The following is a 20,363-nucleotide window of genomic DNA, read 5'->3' as shown; positions in this document are numbered from 1 at the left end:
AGTCAAGCCTCGACCGAGCACTAAAGTTTTGAAGAAAGTTATTCCTTCGCTTATTCATAAGGAAAAGGGTAAAGAGGTAGAAGCCTCTATTGAAGAAATTGATCTAAAGGAGGACATTGTAATACTAGATTGGGATCTTTCTAATCTGACTCCTAATCAAATGGATACCCTTGGTGAATTGTGGAAGAAAAGGGAAAAACAACAAAAGCTTAGAGAGGAGAAGAAAAAGAAGAATCAAGTGCTTGAAGACATCAAGAATATATTTGTTGATGCACTAAATATTGAGGTTGAGGAACAAAAAATTTTGGATCAACTTGTTGACATTGTTCACAAGTATAATGAGGAAGTGGATGGACAAGGAAAACTTCTATAGAGGGCAGAAAGAAAAACTAAAAATAGAGTTTTGGAGAAGGTAGCATAGAAAATTGCTATTGACCAAGTGGAGTTGTCCACCATTCTTGCTTCATTTGAAAATTCTATAAATAATGTTGTTTCCTTATTTGTGAAATTGAGTGATACATCTAACTTCACTAATGAAATAAAGGAGAAACTATCTAAGATAGATGCTGACATGAAGGCAAGTGCACATTAGTTGTCACTTGATCCTAGTTGCAGTTCTGCACATTTTGTAAAATTAAAATATATGATAGATCTTTACGCAAAATTGTTGAGGGAAGACACTAGGATAAGGGCTACTCTAACAGAGATACAGGGCATGATACTTCTGAACATGGAAACAATGCACACATATTGCACATGGAAAAACATTGATCCATGACAACAATTTCTCTATAGCTGATCATGTGATGGAATTATCAGTAGAGGTGCAAATAGCCTTGCATGCATCAAAAGTTTTGCAAGAGAATTGGGACAAGTTAGTGTCTACAATTGTGAAGGTACACAGTGATTTCCTTTCACATTTTGGTGTTACCCTGTAGTTATGCATTTTTGGCATTTGTGTCAAAAAAGGGGGAATAAAGAATGTATATCATATGTAAGGGAGAATAGTATACACAAAGGGGTATATATATATATAAAGATGAATATGCATAGTAGATAGCAGAAAATATGTCTACAAAAATAAGTTTGAAAAAAGAAGAAGTCAAAAGTTATTGAGCAACAGCAGCAGGCAATAGACAAACCGAGTTACAGACCCAAACATGTTAATAGGGGAAGTTTTGACTTGAATTTTGACTATTCAGATTTTGGTATGATAAGAGTTTTTGTCACTAATGCCAAAGAGGGAGATTGTTGACCTAATGGTCAAATCTTTGTCTATTAGTGATTTAATACTTGGTTACATTGCTACCAAGCTCTATAATTGCTACCGAGCTTATCATACTGCTAGCAGTACTAACCAAGTGCTTTAGTTGCTACTAAGCCAATCAATCTAATTATAGTTCATGTCGAGTTTCATAATGTCTACCAAGCATATGAGGCAAAGTGTAGTGTTAACTGAGCTCTGTAGTGTCTATTGAACTGGTAGTGTTAACGAAGTGAATAAAGATAGCGTTGACCGAGTCATTTAATGTCAGTTGAGTCTACCGAGTTCTTTAGTGTTCATTGAGTCATCCAATGCCGACCAAATTTCTATTACCCCAAGTGATCAGTATTAACCGAGCATCTACATCAACCAAGTGCCAGAGTTTGCCTAGTGTTGAAAAGTGTTGTCGAGTATCAAAACATCATGCAAGTGGTCTTCAAAACCCGAGTTATAGCAATGAGTTGACTTTGTCAAGATTGTTTGAATTTAGTATTATAACCAACTCCAGAAGGTAATTTATTGGATTGGTATATATATGTAATATATCTTTTCATATCCAATGAGTGATATAACATGGAATCGAATCAAGCAAGCAATATAAGTGCGAACTAAGAAGGCCAAAAGAAGTATAAGGAAAAACAGAGTCTTATCTATCACAATCAAGTGATCATTGTATTTCAAAGGAATCTCATTTAGCAAACCAAGTTGCAGATCAGAGATTAGCATTCATCCTAATAGGTGTATTAGCCAAATCCTCTAACTAGGTGGACTTAACAGTCTTTTCCAAATCTCCTAACAAAGTGCATACTTCATTGTATGTTGTAAATCCTTTCACAAGGTGGACTTAACAATCCTTATTGCTTCTAACAAGGTAGATCATTAGAAGTGATCAATTGTAAGCTTTAACATGCTAACTTTATACTGCAAGAATAAAGCTTGTGGGTATCATCCCCAGCCTAGTTTTACTTTCTATTTGGAAGGTTTCTAGGTAACCAAATATTGTGTCAAGTGTTATGAATGTTTTATTGTTTTTAGTCTTTCATACATGCAATTTGATCATATTATATGTTGAATGTTTTATTGATGAATAAAAGTATTTAGTTTTATTGGTTCCTGATTCACTACACCCCCCGCCCACCTTCTTAGCCACCTAATCTATACTACATTTCCAATAGTGACATCTATGCTCATCCATGAACATAATCCTAAGCTCACATAGCTTAACCTATTTTGTCCCAACTTCGGTGTGCCAATAATCCTCTGCAATATATAAAATCTATGTATGTCATGATCTCACAAACATATGTTGTCATCAATGCAACACGTAACTAGAATATCCAAGCGCCAACCAAACTTATATTCCTACTAGAGTCGTGTTGTCAAATTGCTAGGGTTTGCTAAGAAAAAGATGACAAGAATCCATTGGAATGAGGTCACACAAAATTTTGTCTTTATACCCCCTATATTGAACTATACCCATGCTTGCTCATTTATGAGCATGTGTTCCCCTTATTTAGCTAGCCAACTCTATAAGGACAACTATGGGATATCATTTCCAATATCAACTTATTCATTGCTTCCAAAGACACTATATTATCAATAGAGCTTGAATTGATTACAAATTTATAAACATTACCTTAGATCTTACAATTGATCCCCAATAAAAGCCTTCTTTGTGCTGGCTTAGTCTTCACTAGTTCCTTGAGAAAGGTGTTTCTAATCATCAGGGTCTCCCCCATCTCTAATGCCAAATTCGCTTTACAAGATGTCACACTCATTGCATCTTCTTGAGTGAAGGTGGCTCTTTTCTCTCCACCATGAGAAATTGAGGATTTCTCTAGACACAAATAGGTTAGTACCCCACCTAATTGTATTATAACACCATATTGGAGAACTTGGATCTTCTCCCTAAGCCATCCTCTTCCATTGGGTCTTCTTCCCTTGTAACCTTTTGTGCTACTTGAGTCCCCAACTTCCTCTTTTTGGATAGACTTGCTAGAATGAATGCTTGATGTTGCTAGAGGTATGACTATATGAGGGAGATTGTAAGTATGTCAAAGAAATGCTTGAGTGCTTATGTGTTTCATTTATGATTGTTTTTCATTGATGTCAACATACCAATTTTGTAGATAGTTTAGGCAGAGTTGCAAAGGAAGATTTGTTCAGTGAGGTTCTTGGTCAGAGAGTTGTATTCTGCACACTTAAAGGAGAATTTAGGAACTTGTTGTGGTGCTATGTCTATGTTCACGGAAAGAGATACATGTATTTGTGTGATTTACAAAATTTTATGCGGAGACTGTTCTCAAAGTGATTTTAGGGTAAGCAAGTACTAGTAATTGTGTTGTATCTTTTTTATGAGGTTGAAGATTGTTCAACAGGCTTGGGTTATGGTACAAGACATGTTAAGAATGCTATGTTTAACATGGCAAAATCAGACCTTCATTCTATGAAGATTTGTGAAGACTATCCAACGTGTTGTCCCTAGGAAGCAAACTATGGTTGATATCATTATGGGAAGTGTGTATTGTAATGTAATGTTTGAATGTAATATCTTAGTGTGGACCTATACTATTTATTGTAAATTGAGAATGCCCCAAGGCCGACTCAACACTTGTTGAGGACTTGGTTTAAAGGTAAGATGCATTATGATTAAGTATCTATTGTGGATGTTTATTGTTTATACAAGCTTGAATGTGAATTTGGTTGTGAGTAGAGCAGAGATTGATGTTGTTGATGAACTATAAGCTTCAAAGGAACTATATTGGCAAAGATGTTGTTGTTTAGTTAGTTCAAGAACTTGGATATGTTATCCTAAAGATCGTTTAGTGAAGACAATCTTGAAGTAATTTGGATAGTGGGTTTAGTTGTCTTCCTCTCAACTCCTAACAAGGTTGAGATAGCTCCTAATAGGGTTAGAATCTCTTGACAGGGAGTCAAAGTCTCCTAATAGGGACTCATATTATTGATTGTATTTCATTGGCTCCTAACAGAATCTATCCTTTCACACTGAAGTTTTATATTAGTACAGAGTCTTACGGGCATCATTCCCACTGGGGTTTCCCCCCAATCAAGGGTTTCCGTAGTTAACAAATATGGTGTTTTTGTGTATGTTTATCTTTCTATAGTTGTTGCATCTTTTGAATACATGTTTCAAATTTGATAAATTTGTTATAAGTTAGTTTGAGCACATAATTATTCACCCCCTCCCCATTCCCCCAACCTAGTTATATTGGTGGACTTTATTTTCTAACAAGACTCACCATAAGACCTCTAGTTAGGACTTCTCCCTCCAAAATGGTCTCTACCTCTAAAACTTCTCCCTGCTTTACCTCTATTATTGCCTTGCCCTATCTTCCTTCTCATGTTTTCTTCTGCCCTTAAGGCAAATTGGAAGAATTTATGCACTGACTTTGGTGCCAACACGGTAACCTCATCTTGCATGTTTATTCTCAATCCATTCAAGTATCTTGCATCCTTCTCAAAGTTGTCTTCATGTATTTTTGATATGAGACTCAACTTGTGAAACTCTTATGTATGACTGTTCACATCTAGGTCTCTCTACCTAAGAATATGCAACCTTCTATGCATTTGAACTTCATTATCAATGGGGAAGAATTAACTCTTGACCCGAGCTTTCATTCTCTCCCATGAATTAATAATGTTCTTTCATCCCTTAACCCTTCCCCCTTACACAAAATTCCACCATGAGCGGTTAGATCCTATCAATTTGGCCTTTTCTGACTTAACCCTTTTATCCTTTGGAACCTCCTTATTTTCAAAATAGTTGGCCAAAGACTCAACCTAATCTATCATGTCCTCAAGGGCTAGGCTTCCACTGAACATTGGTAACCCTTTAGTAGCATCTTTGTTTACTAATTTCATTGCCTCCACAAAATCCTTATATGCAAGAAACTCCACCTTAGGTGGTTTGTCTTCTCCATCTTCTTCTTCACTAGTGTACATTTTCTCTCTTTTCCTTTCCCTTTGTCTTTCTACAATTCTCCAAGCTTTGCTTCTAACATTTCCTCTACCATCTTCATGATAGCATCTTGGGACATGCTTTTAGGAGGTATGGTTATAGTCTCTAGAAATTCTTCTTCTTCCCTTGTTGACATACACGAGAATCATACTACTTGTAACAAGTTGATGAATAGTTCACAACTTATTGTTGTAGATTATGATACAGGAGCATCTAGGGTGTAAGAGCAATCTTGCACCACCCAAAAAATATTGTCTAGTTTTACAATAAGGGCTATTTTGGATAGGGTTGCTATTTTTGGCAAGTTAACTATTGTTTGTAAGTCTTCATTTGAACATGAATTGTTCTAGTTACTTCCCTAAAGGTTCATTTCAGATATCTAAGCATGTTGGTAAAAGTTTCCTAGAAAGATCAAGTTTGGTTTTGAAGATACTAAATTTTTTGTTTTGATAAGTTGGTACATAAAATCGTTAACTCGATTTTGGAGGCCTCTTGGAGGCCTTAGAGGCTTTGAAAAGGATCAAATATTGCCTTGGCCAGTGCTACATGTGTGAAGGTGAAATGCACTTTGAGAGTTTCCAAAAAGTAGTTATAATAGAAAATCAAGTACACAATTCACAATATATGACCTCTAGAAGTTGCACTACTTTAGGAGGAAAAAATGTAATCCCTTCAAGTACTCCAATGAGTGTCGAAGCCCATTTGGGCATATTTTGGGTGTATTTAAATGTAGGGAAAATAATTTAATGTTTGTGATCCTCAAAAAGGGGGTGACACTTTTTTAAACCTTCTATGGGGGTTAAACTTCCCAATATAAAGAAGACAAAAATGGGTTACCGATGAAGTTTTGATCATACACATGGTGGCTTTGGTTTGCAGATTATTATAATGAAAAAGCCCATGTAGTTGTCACCTATAATTTCTTGATTTTTTTTTATAGGTAAAAGTGGGTGAACCACTATATATTATAATTTTTTGAATATTGCAACGTTATTTCAGTGAAGATAATAGAAAACAAGTGTTTTTGGCCTTGCAATTGTTTGTTTGTGCAATTCTCTTTTTATTTCTTTGATCAGTTGTGTGTTTGGGTTAGTAAAGGGAGTACCCTTCACCACATTTTATCTACAACTTTCATAGTTTTTCCATGAGCACAGTCCACAAGAGCAATTCTTGTCACTGAAAGTTTGCACAAGGAGGTTGCAAGTGGGCTACACAAGATACTGTTGGAAGTAGAAGAATCATGATTGTTATTTCTGGAATTGAAAGTATATTATTATTTGCATCAACATTTTGGGTCAGACTCTTTGATCTGTCATTAGGATCATCAAGTCCAGTCAGAGTTTGATCCATCATCAAGATGATCGAGTCCAATTAGACTATTAATGATGAATCACAAGGAGTAATCCAAAACGCTCATAAAAAAACCAAATTCAAAAACATTAATTATAAATTGATAGATGTAAAAAACGGATGCATTCTAGTAAAAGAATCATCATGGCTAGCTTGTTTTCTTCTTTGTACCACATAAACATAAAAGAGACAAGCCGGGCTGCTCTTAGATAGTGGTTTTAGCTTCATATGTCATCATGGAATCCAATTTGACATCTATTTGAAGGGATAAATCCGGGAATAGGCTGGGGCATAGATTTGCATCATAACTCGACTTTTTTTATAAAGCAGTAATATTCTCTTCAAGTCACAATTTATTCTAGTTAGAAACTTACATTATACTCTTCCGTTTAAGGTGGTATCAATTCGATCGTGCATATTTTGGAATTTCATTATTTGGAAGCGTTGTTGGTTTAGATGTTTTTAGATTGTCATCCATAACAATAACCCTGTTATCCATGTTCTCCACAAAAGTATGTAAATAAAAGATGATAGGATTTCTTACTAATTCAATTTTGCCCTCCATCCAATACACTGTGAAAATCCTATTACCAGTCATCTCGCATTCCTAAAATAAACTCACAGTTTGTAACGCTGGAACACAATCTAAAGTTTCAAAGTAATTTGGATAGTGGGGATGGCAATCAAAATCCTAAAACAAACTAAACATGGTCGAAACTCTTATAAAGAAAATATAAGTGCAGCATTTGCAATGTCAATCCTTCTGTTTATCCTTTTAGGGTTTTTAAGCAGTATTCTTCATAAAGGTTAATATGTTTTTTGATGTACCAAGTATATCTGGCTGGATGGTCTGAGAAGAAGGGATATCCCATCCAAAGTCCCCTAAACCCTGGAACATTCAGGACTTCAAAAATCACCCAGGCCCCATGGATTTGTACCTGTGCAATGCTGCAAATTACAAGGCATGCAATAGAAACTCAATTGGCTTCACTGCTGGATTAGTCCAAGACTAATAATTTTTTTAACAGTGAAACATGGGAACTCGCACCCCCTCCCAAACGTCGAAGTACTCGTCCCCGAGATGTCCTCGTATTGGGTACTTGAGTATTCAAGTACCTCCACCTCCGCCATTTCACAACCATGCACCTGCTGGGATGGGTACTTGAATTTCTATTTGAATTTTGATTTTTGTATGTTACTATGTTGAATGTTCAATGGTTCTCGTTTGTGTTGCGATTTTGCTATGTTTAAGTATTTCAATATGGTAAGTTATACTGAAACATCATTTTATAACTAGCATTTCAAGTTCTATATGTATACTATACAACACCCCTCCTTACCTCATTCTTCCCTTGCCGCCATCCTGAAAATGAGGTCCATTGTCCCCTCCATCCTGAAAACTCATCCCAACGTACCCCGTACTAGTGTTACCCTGTCTTTTAACCATGTTTATTTTGGATTTTGACAAGCTATGCTTTATGAACTTAAATGTATTGACTGAATCATAATCCTGTGATATGGGGCATTCTATTGTCAAAGCCCAACAGTAGACATCTAGATAACCTGTAGAGAGGTTTACATGAAAAGTTCTTCTCAGTTACAGAGAGGGTTAACAAAAAGGGTTCAAGCCAGTTTGCTGTACAAAGGACTATAAAAGGTAGCACCAAAAAAGAAAGCTGCGATTCACTTGTCCTGAAACATAGATTCATAAAGTTTTTATCCTGGAATTAGAGGTGGAGGATAATTATTTAGTATATAAATCATCTTGACATTATACAGACCACTGATTAAAATTAAATTTAATCCAGAATCATTATGGAAATTGTTCAGAATCATAATGAAAATTGTTTAGTATGGGCTTCATCTGGTGGTAACTCAAAACTTGAAATTCAATAAAGAATGATCTTAAGAATCATACTATTTGAAATTAGTATAATTATCAATGGGCTCTTGGTCTTTTGGTGAAGTTGAAAGGTTCTTAAAGAGCTCATCAGGGATCAAGTCTTACTGAGTGCGTGGCTTCAACATTGAAAAGGGATGAAGCTGGGATAGCGCCCTCACAAATTTGTCATAAGTGTTGTGCTCCCATATCAAATAACTACACATATTTCAAGAACCTCCATAAAAAAAATAGTATAAATTGCATTGAGGGTTGAAACTAAGCAGAGAAACAACTGAATGATTGGCCATGTAAACAATCTTGGACCTGAAATGAATGTATTCAACTATACCTTCTGTAGGCTCAAGCCACTAAAGTGTGGTATTGTAGGACCTATGAAAAGTCTCAGAAAAGAAAACACTTCTCTACTGCCGTATATCACTCTCTGGTTTAGATGTGCAGGCAAGGAAGTAAATAAGCGGTACTCTAAATTTAAATGTCCATTTATATGATTTATCATTAATTGCTCGAAGCGAATCAATCAACAATGTTTTTCTGATCCTAATTTACCTGGGAATTATATCTATGCAAGAATATGCCAAGCATTCTTTTCATATATTCATCCAGATTGAAGCTCATACAATAAGTTTATCGACAAATTTACTACACAATCTACCTGGCAGAGGAGGAGGATGGCGACTATCACTTCTATTTAAGTTAAAAGCATCAAACCTCATCCAGGCCTCGTCAAGAAAGATCGATCTCAGCTTTTCCTAGTCTATCTTCCACCTCCTTTACTGAAACATTCTCAAAATCTGCAACAAGTTCTAGATCAACATTTTCTAGAGGCTCCCATGTGGGCAAATCTATATCTGTCCATTTCACCAAATACTCTGACATTCCATTCTCTTCTCTCTTCTCCAAAATCTTCTCAGCTATTCCATATTCCAACCCTGCCTCATAGTCCTGCACCAGGTCCTCCCCAATGGATTCTGCAGGCAACCATTCTTCAGAGTTATTATCCTTCCATTTCACCAAATACTCTACTGTTCCCTCCACCCCTTGGCGCTTGTCAAGAATTTGCTCAACCTCTACATATTCAAATACTGCATTCTCTAGCTCCTTTACGACGCCTTCTAAGGCCAACCGTCTGGCAAACTGTAGAGGATTGGTTGGTGAAGTGCTTGCCAGTAACTCTTGTACAAGAGCCATTGGAGTCCTACCCCTCGAATCCTTTATTTCTAAATCAGCACCGAGTTCAACAAGAGCCCTTACTGCCACTTGCTTCATATATCCAGAAGCTATATGCAAGGCAGTAAATCCTTCTCTATCTTGCTTATCAAGATCTGCACCAGATTTGGCCAATAACCTAATACAGTTCTCTGATCCCAATCCAGCTACAAATAATAACCCCGTTCTCCCATTCTCATCTATACAATCTACATCCCTCTCCACATCCTCCAAAAGCTCTTTAAGTTTATCCTCGTCTGCTTTCTTCACGGCTGTCCACCATGGACCATCATATTCTTCTACGACATCCCTAGCGATATTCTCAGAGGGAACCCAAGTGGGCCTATGTCCATCCTTCCACTCAATCAAATACTGCATGGTTTCCCCTACGGCCCTGCTCCCAATTACCATGTTAACTTCCCCAAATGTCTCTTCTTCTTCTTCCTCGTATTCTTCTTTCTCTCCTGCATCCCTTATTTCATCTTTCAACTCGCTGCCCAAATGTCCATTCTCAGAGTATTGAATAGAACCCTCTTCCTTCAAGGTCACCCCTGCCGTTACAGTCCCCGAGCTGCTCTCGCTTCCATCTAAGCCTTTGCAAAGGATTGATGTCTTTGGAGTACTAATTTGTACTCCCCCATGTTTTTCAGGATAAACCCAGTTCCATGGTTTGTGATTTTTCTTATAACATTTATAGGTATATGGAAATCCAATTCTGGCAGTGCATAAAAATAAACGAGAAAAACGAGCAAAGGTGAAAAGAGGCCTACTGGATATAGTTGTTCTGTCCCTGCAAGAAAACCCACTATAAGAACATGCAGACCTGGTTCCTCCTACACATAAATGCATTGTTGCTCCGAATTCCCCAAAACAGAACTTTGCTTTGAGCTTTTCTCCAACAGATCACACACTCTTTCGCATTGCTGACAAGGATGTTTTAACCTAATGTCGATCATAAGTCACTGGCGTACCTGGCTGATGAGGGATCAAATGTGAATCACAATGGAACCATTTCAACGCAGATGCAGCCTGCGTATGCCCGTCGTAAGGAGCAACCACGGAGAAAGAACTCTTCGTTCATGTTTGTGCTCGGACACGACAAGACGATATCATTTCTAACAAGATAAGAAATCACATCCTCAATCCCCTGATTTAAATTGGAGTTCTCAATTATCTGATTTTAAGAGGGTTAGGGGAAGTGCTCCATTATTCATCCACTTTAACTTCATGCAAATGTAAAGTTCAAAATATAGATAGACCTTTAACTATTTTTAATTATTATCTTTCATGTGAGTTAACACTTTAAAAGTATATTTTTAAAAGGTACTAGTGAAACTTTCTTTAAAGTGTAGGGTGAAGTTGTAACCATTTAAAAGTATCGTTTGATAATCATGTACTCAAATTTTTATCAATACTTATGAACAAATGTCTCAGTAGTCATGCATAAATGTTCTAATAGTAGTGCATAAATAGACCAATTAAGAACCAAAAAAACTTAAAAAGAATTAGTTTTTGGTACATGTGTTATCATTTTTAGGATTGTTTTGGTGTTTAATGGTTATAGATATTAAGTTTCAACGGTCCATGTGATTATAATAAGATGGTTTTGGATTGGATTGTGTGACGTATGTTTGCATCAATATTTTGGATCATATTTTTGATCCGTCACCAGAACTTTAGAGAGCAAGTACATATGAGAAATGGTCAAGAAGCATGTCTAGATGATTAAAAAGATGAAGAGAAATTGGGCATCCTAGAGAAGAAATCTAAGATTAGAATGTGAACAATGCCTATTTCTCTTCACATATTGATGGTAATGCTCTAACACAAACATATATTAATGTGGCATAAAGAAAAATCATAGTATATTCCATTATTAAAAACTTAGAGGAAAGTTCTTGCAAAAGTAATTTTAGCACCACACATTGAGATTCAATTGTTGGCATTTGATAAAGATGATGGGACATTGGCATGGGATGGTGTTGTCATTGCTAACAATAAGTTACACAACATGTGTGACATTTCCAAAAGGTTAGATGGAAGGATGTTGATCAAGCTAACTTGTATTCTTAATTGACTAATCCCTAAAGTCACTAAGTCATGATAGAACATGATCAGTATGTGATTAGATGTTAATTGTGGTGTGCGGTCATAGTAATGATTTCTAGACATTTCTTGTATGGAAATTGTATGACATACATCATACATGTAACAATGGTGCATGTTATGGATAATTTGGTGAACATAGGTAGAAGGTTCATAGTGCAAGAACAAGAGTAGGACCATAGAAGATAATTGAATTGGTGTACTCCAGTTGGATGTGATTAAGTTGTGTTATTGAAGAAGTGGAGTCCTAAGGATGTTTATGAGTGTGTCATGCAACCACACACTTCTAAGAAATAGATAAAGGAAGTTATTAGATTCTAATGATTGACAAAGGAAGCAATAAAGAATAATGAAGAATAACTAGTTAGATTGTTGATCGACAATGTCAAGTTTATATGTGGAATTGATTGGTATCACAAGGATACATGATGATGTGTCAATACTGATGTGGAAAGATAGGTATTTACTTGTTTTGGTTGAGCTGATCTAAAATTTAAAAGAAGTGCATGAACCTAGGGAAATGCAACATATTTTGACTTTCATGTAATATCTATGTGTGATGAAATTGTATTGTTAATGCAAGATGAAGATCATTTCCAACTCATTTAGAGGACTTGTAAGGAGGGAAATTCAAAATTTATTATGAATTGTTAAGGTGGTGGAAGCCCTAATTAATGGAATATGTTAGTAATAGTTTGTACATGAAAGATGAGTGTGTAGAATAAGAGAAAGAGAGAAGTGGTGTGTGTAGTAGTGATAGACTGAGAATCAAGGAGTGTGATTTAGGATAAGAGTTAGTTTACATGTGAAGAGGGAGTGTGAGCATAATTGGATTTATTCAAGAAAAGTATTGGTTCTATTTTTTATATCACTCTACTTGTTATTTTCTAATAGTTGTAGTGGGATAAATCCCTTAGTAGGTTTATGCTTAACAGTGTGAGCGGGATCTTTAACAGTATCTGAAGGGCAAATCATTTAATAGGGTGACACAAATTTACCTATGTAGCAATACTCTTAGTAGAGTAGTCTTTAATAGGACTTTATAGCTCCTGATAGGGATAAGATACTCCTAACATGTATTGCTTCAACAAGGTGATTGTAATTGGTCCTAACATGCCATATTTGAAAGATCTCAGTTAAATATTGTAGGTTTGATCCCCACCATGGTTTTCCCCTCCAACCAAGGTTTCCATGATACCAAATTCTTGGTGTCTTGTTTCAAATTGAGTACATGTTGGACTTTGCAATGTTCTATACTATTTTTTAGTTTTGCATGTTAGTGACACCCCCCCCCCCCACCAACAAACACACACACCTCTTAGTGCCTATTAAACCTAAAATTTGGTATAAGAGCCAAGTTTGTTGAAGAAGCCTAGTAGTTTAGGTGAGATTATTTGGATAGGCATGGAAGTTTACAAGTATGAAAAGCAGCTTGTGAAAGTAGAAGGGGTGATTAATGAACTCAAGAATTAGTTAAAGATGTCAGTTATAGAAAGATAAGAGCTATGTGAACAACTAAATGTTAGTTAAGAATATATTGAATAACTGTTAGAATAGAGTGAATCAAAAGAATCTAAGGAGGCAATAAAAAATTTGGTGAAGGAGAATAAGAAACTAATCAAGGACAAGGAGAACCTAAAGAATAAGTTGGATGCTCTAGTTAGGTGAAGACCTTGAAGCTAGGAGATTTAGTGAGGATGATGAAAAGGAAAAGGACATATTGTTGGATTAACTACCAATGATCCTCTCTCAATATTTATTGCATGGCTTAACTACATCCTATATTCTATAAGTCTAATGTGTAATGGGCTTTGACACATATAAGCCTTATGGTGCAACATCAACCCTAGCTTGTAACAAGCGGCATCAGAGCTTGGTCATATGCTCACATCTCCTTGGGTAATGTTAAAGTGGGGGGGGGATTGTTGGACTAATGACCAATGTTCCCATTTGGCACTCATGACATGACTTAACTTCCTATGGTGTTCTATAAGTCTATTGGTTGTGTTGGGCATTGACATGTTGATCTTTTGGTACAGTGACAACCCCACTTATAACACATATTGTTGAAATAGAAAGAGGAAGAACTATCTATCATGTAAGAGAAATTACATTTAAAATATTGAATAAGTTGAAAGGTTGAAGAGAGAAAACAAACAATTGAAGAACGATTTTCAAGCTACTAGTAAATAAAACACCTTACTAAAGAAATATAATGAAGGTTCTACCAAGTTTGATGAACAACTCAAAGGTCAAAGGATGAATAATTAGACATAAGGACTTGGGTTTGTTAGAAACATTTACATTAGCAAATCATCCAAGAAGATTAAAAAGGAGGAAGCTTTATTGATGGGAACATAGAGAAAATATGGTAAGAAATCTTAAAAACCTATTTCCTCTAATTATCATAAAGTGGGTCACACCACAAATATTGTAGAAGTAGGTTGGTCAATAGGAAAAATGCTTTCACTGGGTATTGCTTCAACTACAATAAGTTTTGATATGTTGCAAAAGAATGTAGGTCTAGAAGTTTTAAGGGACATTGTCATTCTTGCAAAAAGTATGTGTTACTCCTAATCGATATTAGAGGTGGTTTGAATCAATATTGAATCTTAAACCAATTTTCTTCTCAACCTTTCTAGTTACAATGAATATAAACCACTTAATTGCTAGAGTAATGATAAATGTAGTAAGGTAAACATATAACTCAAACACAAAATTATTAATCTAAAGTGACACTAAGATTTATACATGGAACCCCTCGATGAGAGGATGAAAACCATAGTGGGGATAATATTCCCACTAGCCCTTATAATGTGTGTAAAGGGTTGCATGGTTAAGAGCTACAACTATTTCTTCTAGAAACACATTCTATTAGGAATATATACAACTTGTTTAGGTTACAAGAGCCTATGAAAGCTACCTAGTTAGAGGATTTAAAAATCTTTTTTTGAGAGATACCTCGTTAGAGGATTTACAAAAGATTTCTTCTGATTGTTTCTCTATTAAGAGCTACAAATAGATGCAATGACTAGAAATCAATCTAAGTGTGTGACCTAAAGATAACAATGTTTTTCCATATAGATCTCTATAGAATATTCTTCTAATCTTTTTATTTCTTTATTCTTACTCTATGAGTTCTTTTGTCTCACTTACTTCCTTAGTTGTTTGAATCATCTTGTTTGTTGAATCACTTCCTTCTACAATTGTGTTCTTTGCAAGCTTGCACTTTGAGAAACTCTTTGCTATTACTCTTCTGGTACTCACATTGTCTCAACAAGTGTATTAGCAATAGTCTCTCTTTTATCTTCACCCATTTCAAAATGAAAAATGAGCACCTTTATATACTTTGCAGTATTAGGGCATAGTTACCCGTGACAAGTATCCCATCCAATTTTGAATTCCATGTCCAACCCATTTATAGATATCATGTGCCCTTATTCCTAGGGTCTAGATCAGTATCCCTTCTAGTCTATCTGTGAGCCTTTATGTATGATGCAGGAGAATCCTAGGTTGCATTGATATCCTTTATGTTTGTCAAGTTCCTTAGTTGATGTCAAGTTCACAAATAATATTGAGTTCCTTTGGTTGTCGAGTTCTCTCTAGTTGTCGAGTTTAGAGTGGTTGCTAAGTTCCTTGGGTTGTCAAGTTCCTTTGGTTTCTAAGTTTGCAGTTGATGTTGATTTCCTTTGGTTTCTAAGTTTTTTTGATTGTCGAGTTCATTGAGTTATAACATCTTGTTTGGTCCTTCATTTATCAAGTTGTCTGTGTGTGGTTTCTTATTGAAGATGACCTTTGCATTTAATTTTTTGATAGGTATTTGTTGAGAGACAACTTGTATCTTATTTTGGCATTTAATGTAAGGATTTAATTAGTTGATTTTTTCAATATGTTGACTTGTGGTCGTGCATGTATTTAAAGGGGTCTTGGTTAAAGTTTTAGGGTAGCAAGAATGTAGGAAGAGAAAAAGCAAGTTGGGAATGTGAAGTTTATCATTATGGATCAAATTTGAATTGTAATGTTGGTCATAACCCAAAAAGCCTTATAGTTGGACATGTATTTTCTATTTTTATGAATCTATAAGGTTTTTGGCTCTTCTATCTCCTTTGGTTATTATTACTTGTGTTGTTTTCCACCATGTTTACTCTCGTAGGTGGCTTCAATAGTTGGGTGTGCCTTTGGCCCTAGTTATTTCATCTCTCTCTGCGTTAGGTAGTATCAGAGTAGAGGTTTGTCCTTGTGGAGATTGGATCATGTAGAAACTTAAGTGGATTTGGTTGTAGGGTTGCAAATCTGTGGATTTGACCTATAACTTATAGAGGGTTATGATCTTGCTAGAACCTAATTGTAAAGATGGTTTGAGGTAGAGGAAATGTTGACAATGTTGTATTGGATACATTGAGACAAATTGCAGCTAGATTAGATGTTGTGGAGATAGCCCAGAGAAGAGGAGTGCACCTTGATGATGTGAGTGATGATGAAGCAACAACACCAAACCCTAATCCAAAACCTAGAGAAGATCAAGATGAGGCAAGATTGTTGAGAGTACTATCTAGGGAAAATTCAAAACCTATTGTAGAAGTTGTTCCTTGTGATGGAAAATTGGATACAAATGTTGTATTGGATTGGATCTCTAAAATGGAGAAGTTATTTGAGCATGAAAACACTCCTGATAATAGGATGGTGAAAATTGTGGTTAGCAGGTTGAAAAGACATGCCTCATTGTGGTGTGAGCATTTGCAAACTGATAGATAAAGGAGAGAAAAGGAAAAGATCAGGACTTGGTTAGAGATGGTGAACAAGGTGAAGAACAAGTTTCTTCCCATTGATTACCAAGCTAGATTGTTGACAAAGATGTAAAATTTAAGACAAAGGGACATAACTGTAAAGGAGTATACTAAGGAATTAAATATATTGGACATTAGATCTAGACATCTAGATGATGATGTTGAGAAAATTGCAAGGTACATAAATGGATTGAGATCTGGGATTCAAGATGAGATAAGTTTTGTGAAATGGGAAAGTGTGGAATAAACATATCAATATGCCTTGAAAGTTGAGGAGATCTTGACAAAGAAGCATGAACAAAGGCAAAGAGGTAGAGGTGGTAGATTCTAGAGAGGTAGAGGTAGATATTATGAGAAGGTGGTAGATTTGAAAATTTTGTGCAAGATAAGGGAAAATCTAAATGGAAGAATGATGATGAAGGAAAAAATGAGTGGAAAGGTGGTGATTCTTACCAAGGAGGTACTAGTTCTTACCGAGGAAGTGGTAATTTTTATTCTAGAGGTGATTTTCATGGTAATTGTTTTAGATGTGGTAAAGAAGGGCATTGATCCTTTAAATATAGATCTTCTAAAAGTGGGCAAGGTAACATGAATGCTATGGTTCAAGGAGACACTGAGGGTTCACCAAGTGGACCTAAGGCTAGAGAAATCTGATGGTGAGAAGAACCTTATGTAATAAGGGAAGTCATGAGGAACTTGTCCTAAGGAGAAGTCTTTTCAAGACTAGATGCAAGATGGTTGGAAAATGTTGCAAGATGATCATTAACAGTGGAAGTTCTACAAATTTGGCATCAGAAGAATTGGTTACAAAGTTGTAGTTACAGAGGTTGGAGCATCATGAACCTTATCATGTTTCATGGATCAAAGATGAGCATAAGATATTGGTAAGCGAACAATGAATTCTGCAGTTCAAGATTGAACATTATTTTGATGAACTTTTGTGTGATATTATGCCTATGGATTGTTGTCATATTCTATTGGATAGACCTTGGCAATATGAAAGATATGCTATACATGATGGAAGATTGAATCAATATACTCTTTGGGTGAATGGGAAAAAGAAAATATTGCTTGTTTGAAAAGGAAATGAAGAAGAATCTTGGTCCATTTTTCCATAATGCCTAGGAGACCAAGTTGTGCCAGTAGTAGCTGAGTATTAGGAAAATGGTGATCGAGTGCCAGTCAATAATGATTGAGTGATAGAAGTTAGTGGTAACCGAGTGACAACAGAAACTGGTAGCATGTTAATAAAAATTACATTTTTTAAAAATGTGTATAAGGATATTGTTGCAGATGATATACTTGATGGTTTACATCCAATGAGAAGTATAAGTCATTATATGGATATAATTCGTAGCTAGTTTTCCAAATAAATAACCATATAGATTGACACCTACTAAAAATGAAGAATTTAAAAAGCAAGTGCACGAGTTGTTGCAAAAAGGTTTGATCAAAGAAAGCTTAAGTCCATGTGTTGTACCTATTTTAATAGCATCTAAGGAGAATGGAGAATGGAGGATGTGTATTGATTCTAGAGCTATCAACGAGATCATAGTGAAATATAGGTTTCCTATGTCAAGGATGGATGACATAATGGATTGTTTAAGTGGAGGAAAGTATTTTACCAAGATTGATTTGAAGAGTGGCTATCACCAAATCAGAATCAGACAAGGTGATGAACAGAAGACTGCTTTCGAAAAAAAAGATGGTTTGTATGAATGGTTAGTAACGCCTTTTGGTTTGACTAATGCACCTAGTACTTTCATGAGGTTGATGAATGAAGTTCTCAAGATATTTTTGGGTAAGTTTGTGATTTTTTATTTGAATGATATTAAGATATTAAATAAGACTAAGGAAGAACATCTTGAGCATGTTAAAAAAGTTTTGCAGAGAGTGAAAGAAGAAAATTTGATGATTAATTTGAAGAAGTGTTCTTTTATGCAAAAGGAGATTGTGTATTTGGGATTTGTAATTTTAGTTGATGGTTTGAAGATGGACCCTAAGAAGGTTAAATCAATTTTGGAATGGCCGACACCTAAGAATGTGGGTGAGTTAAGATCATTTCATAGTTTCTCTAGTTTTTATAGAATGTTTATAAGGAATTTCAGTTCTATTTGTAATGCTATGACTAAGACAATGAGAGGAGATAAAAAGGAATTCAAGTGGACACATGGAGCTCATAACAGTTTTGAGATTTTTAAACAAAAGGTTGTTGACTTACCTTTATTGGCTTTTCCTTGATTTCAATAAGGTATTTCAAGTTGAATGTGATGCAAGTGGTAGTGAAATAGGAGCTATATTGAGTCAAGAAGGTAAACCTGGTGCTTTCTTTAGTGAGAAGTTGAATGATGCTAAAATGAAGTATTTTGTGTATGATCAAGAGTTTTATGCTATTGTTCAAGCCTTGAAGAAGTGGAGACATTATTTGATTCCTAAGGATTTGATCATAAATCTTTACAGTACTTGGGAAGTCAACATAAGTTGAATCAGAGACATATGAAGTAGGTTGAGTACTTGCAAAGTTTCACATTTGTTATTAAGCATAAGAGTGGAGTCACTAACTAACTTGGTGATGCATTGAGTAGAAGATGTTCTTTGTTGATTGAGATGAAGGTTGAAGTTCTTGGTTTTGATGAGATGAAGGAGTTGTGTGATAGTGATCCTAGTTTTTCTGAGATGTGGAGAGAGTGTAGAGCACCTAGTTTGAAAAAATAACCAAGTAAGTTTGGTGAATATTTTATTCAAGAGGGTATGTTGTTTAAGGGTATTCAGTAGTGTATTCCTAAGAATTCTATGAGGTTGAATTTGATTAAATAAAAGCATAGTTGTGGATACATTGGAAATTTTGGACTTGATAAGACATTGAATTTGCTGAAGGATAAGTATTATTAGCCTTAGATGTATAAGGATTTTCATAAGTTTGTAAAGAGTTTTTGAGTTTGCTAAGTTGCAAAAGGAGTAAGTCTGAATACTAGATTGTATAGACCTATTTTTGTTCCTAAGAAACCTTGAAGTGACATCACTATGGATTTTGTTCTTGGATTACCTAAGAAATTAAAAGGGTATGATTCCATATTTGTTGTTGTGGATAGATTTTCTAAGATGACACATTTCATACCATGTAAAAAGACATCAGATGTTAAGCATGTTGCTGAAATTTTCTTCAAAGAGGCTGTTAGATTGCATGGATTGCTGAGAAGTATTATTTCTAATAGAGACAATAAGTTTGTTAGTTACTTTTGGAAGATTTTATGGAAGAAGATGGGTATTGATTTGAAGTTTGATTCTACATCCCATCCATAAATAGATGGATGTACAGAGGTTGTGAATAGAAGCTTGAGTAATTTGTTGAGATGTTTAGTTGAAGATAAGCCAAGTAATTGGGAGTTGGTACTAACACAAGTTGAGTTTGCATATAATAATTTTGTGAATAGGAGTATAGGGAAAACACCTTTTAAGATTGTTATTGGAATACAACCTAGATGAATATCAAATTTGAGGGATGTTTCTGGTGAATAAAAAAAGTGTTGTAGGGGAAGAATTTGCTTATTTTATGGAATCGTTTCATAAGGAAGTAAAACTAAAATTAGAATAAAGTAATTAGAAGTACAAGGAGAATGTTGATAAGTCTAGAAGGCATCATGTTTTTGAAGTTGGTGATGAAGTGATAATTCATTTGAGGAAAGGTAGATTTCCTATTGGAACATACAATAAGCTGAAGGTGAAGAAGTTTGGACCTCGTAAGCTCTTGAGGAAGTTTGATGGTGG

At 35.4% G+C, this 20,363-nt stretch overlaps 1 protein-coding gene across 1 annotated transcript; it reads right to left on the bottom strand.

Moving 5' to 3' along the window:
• Positions 1–9,049: 9,049 nt before the first annotated feature.
• Positions 9,050–10,885, bottom strand: CAO (chloroplast signal recognition particle component (CAO)). Its single transcript, XM_089821658.1, has one exon. It carries the CDS (start codon positions 10,549–10,551, stop codon positions 9,220–9,222), a length of 1,332 nt encoding a protein of 443 aa, XP_089677784.1. The 5' UTR covers positions 10,552–10,885; the 3' UTR covers positions 9,050–9,219.
• Between the last annotated feature and the right edge of the window lie 9,478 nt (positions 10,886–20,363).

The sequence above is a fragment of the Cupressus sempervirens genome, chromosome 1, assembly GCF_028749045.1.
Source record: "Cupressus sempervirens isolate cs-2001-9-10 chromosome 1, ASM2874904v1, whole genome shotgun sequence".
In the NCBI taxonomy this organism is placed as follows: Eukaryota; Viridiplantae; Streptophyta; class Pinopsida; order Cupressales; family Cupressaceae; genus Cupressus; species Cupressus sempervirens.
Note: the sequence above shows the minus strand (reverse complement) of the source record. Positions and strands in the feature narration are given on the sequence as shown.

What these genes read in the sequence shown, in the direction of transcription:
- CAO (XM_089821658.1), bottom strand. Translation starts at nt 10,551, where the DNA reads ATGCATTTATGTGTAGGAGGAACCAGGTCTGCATGTTCTTATAGTGGG.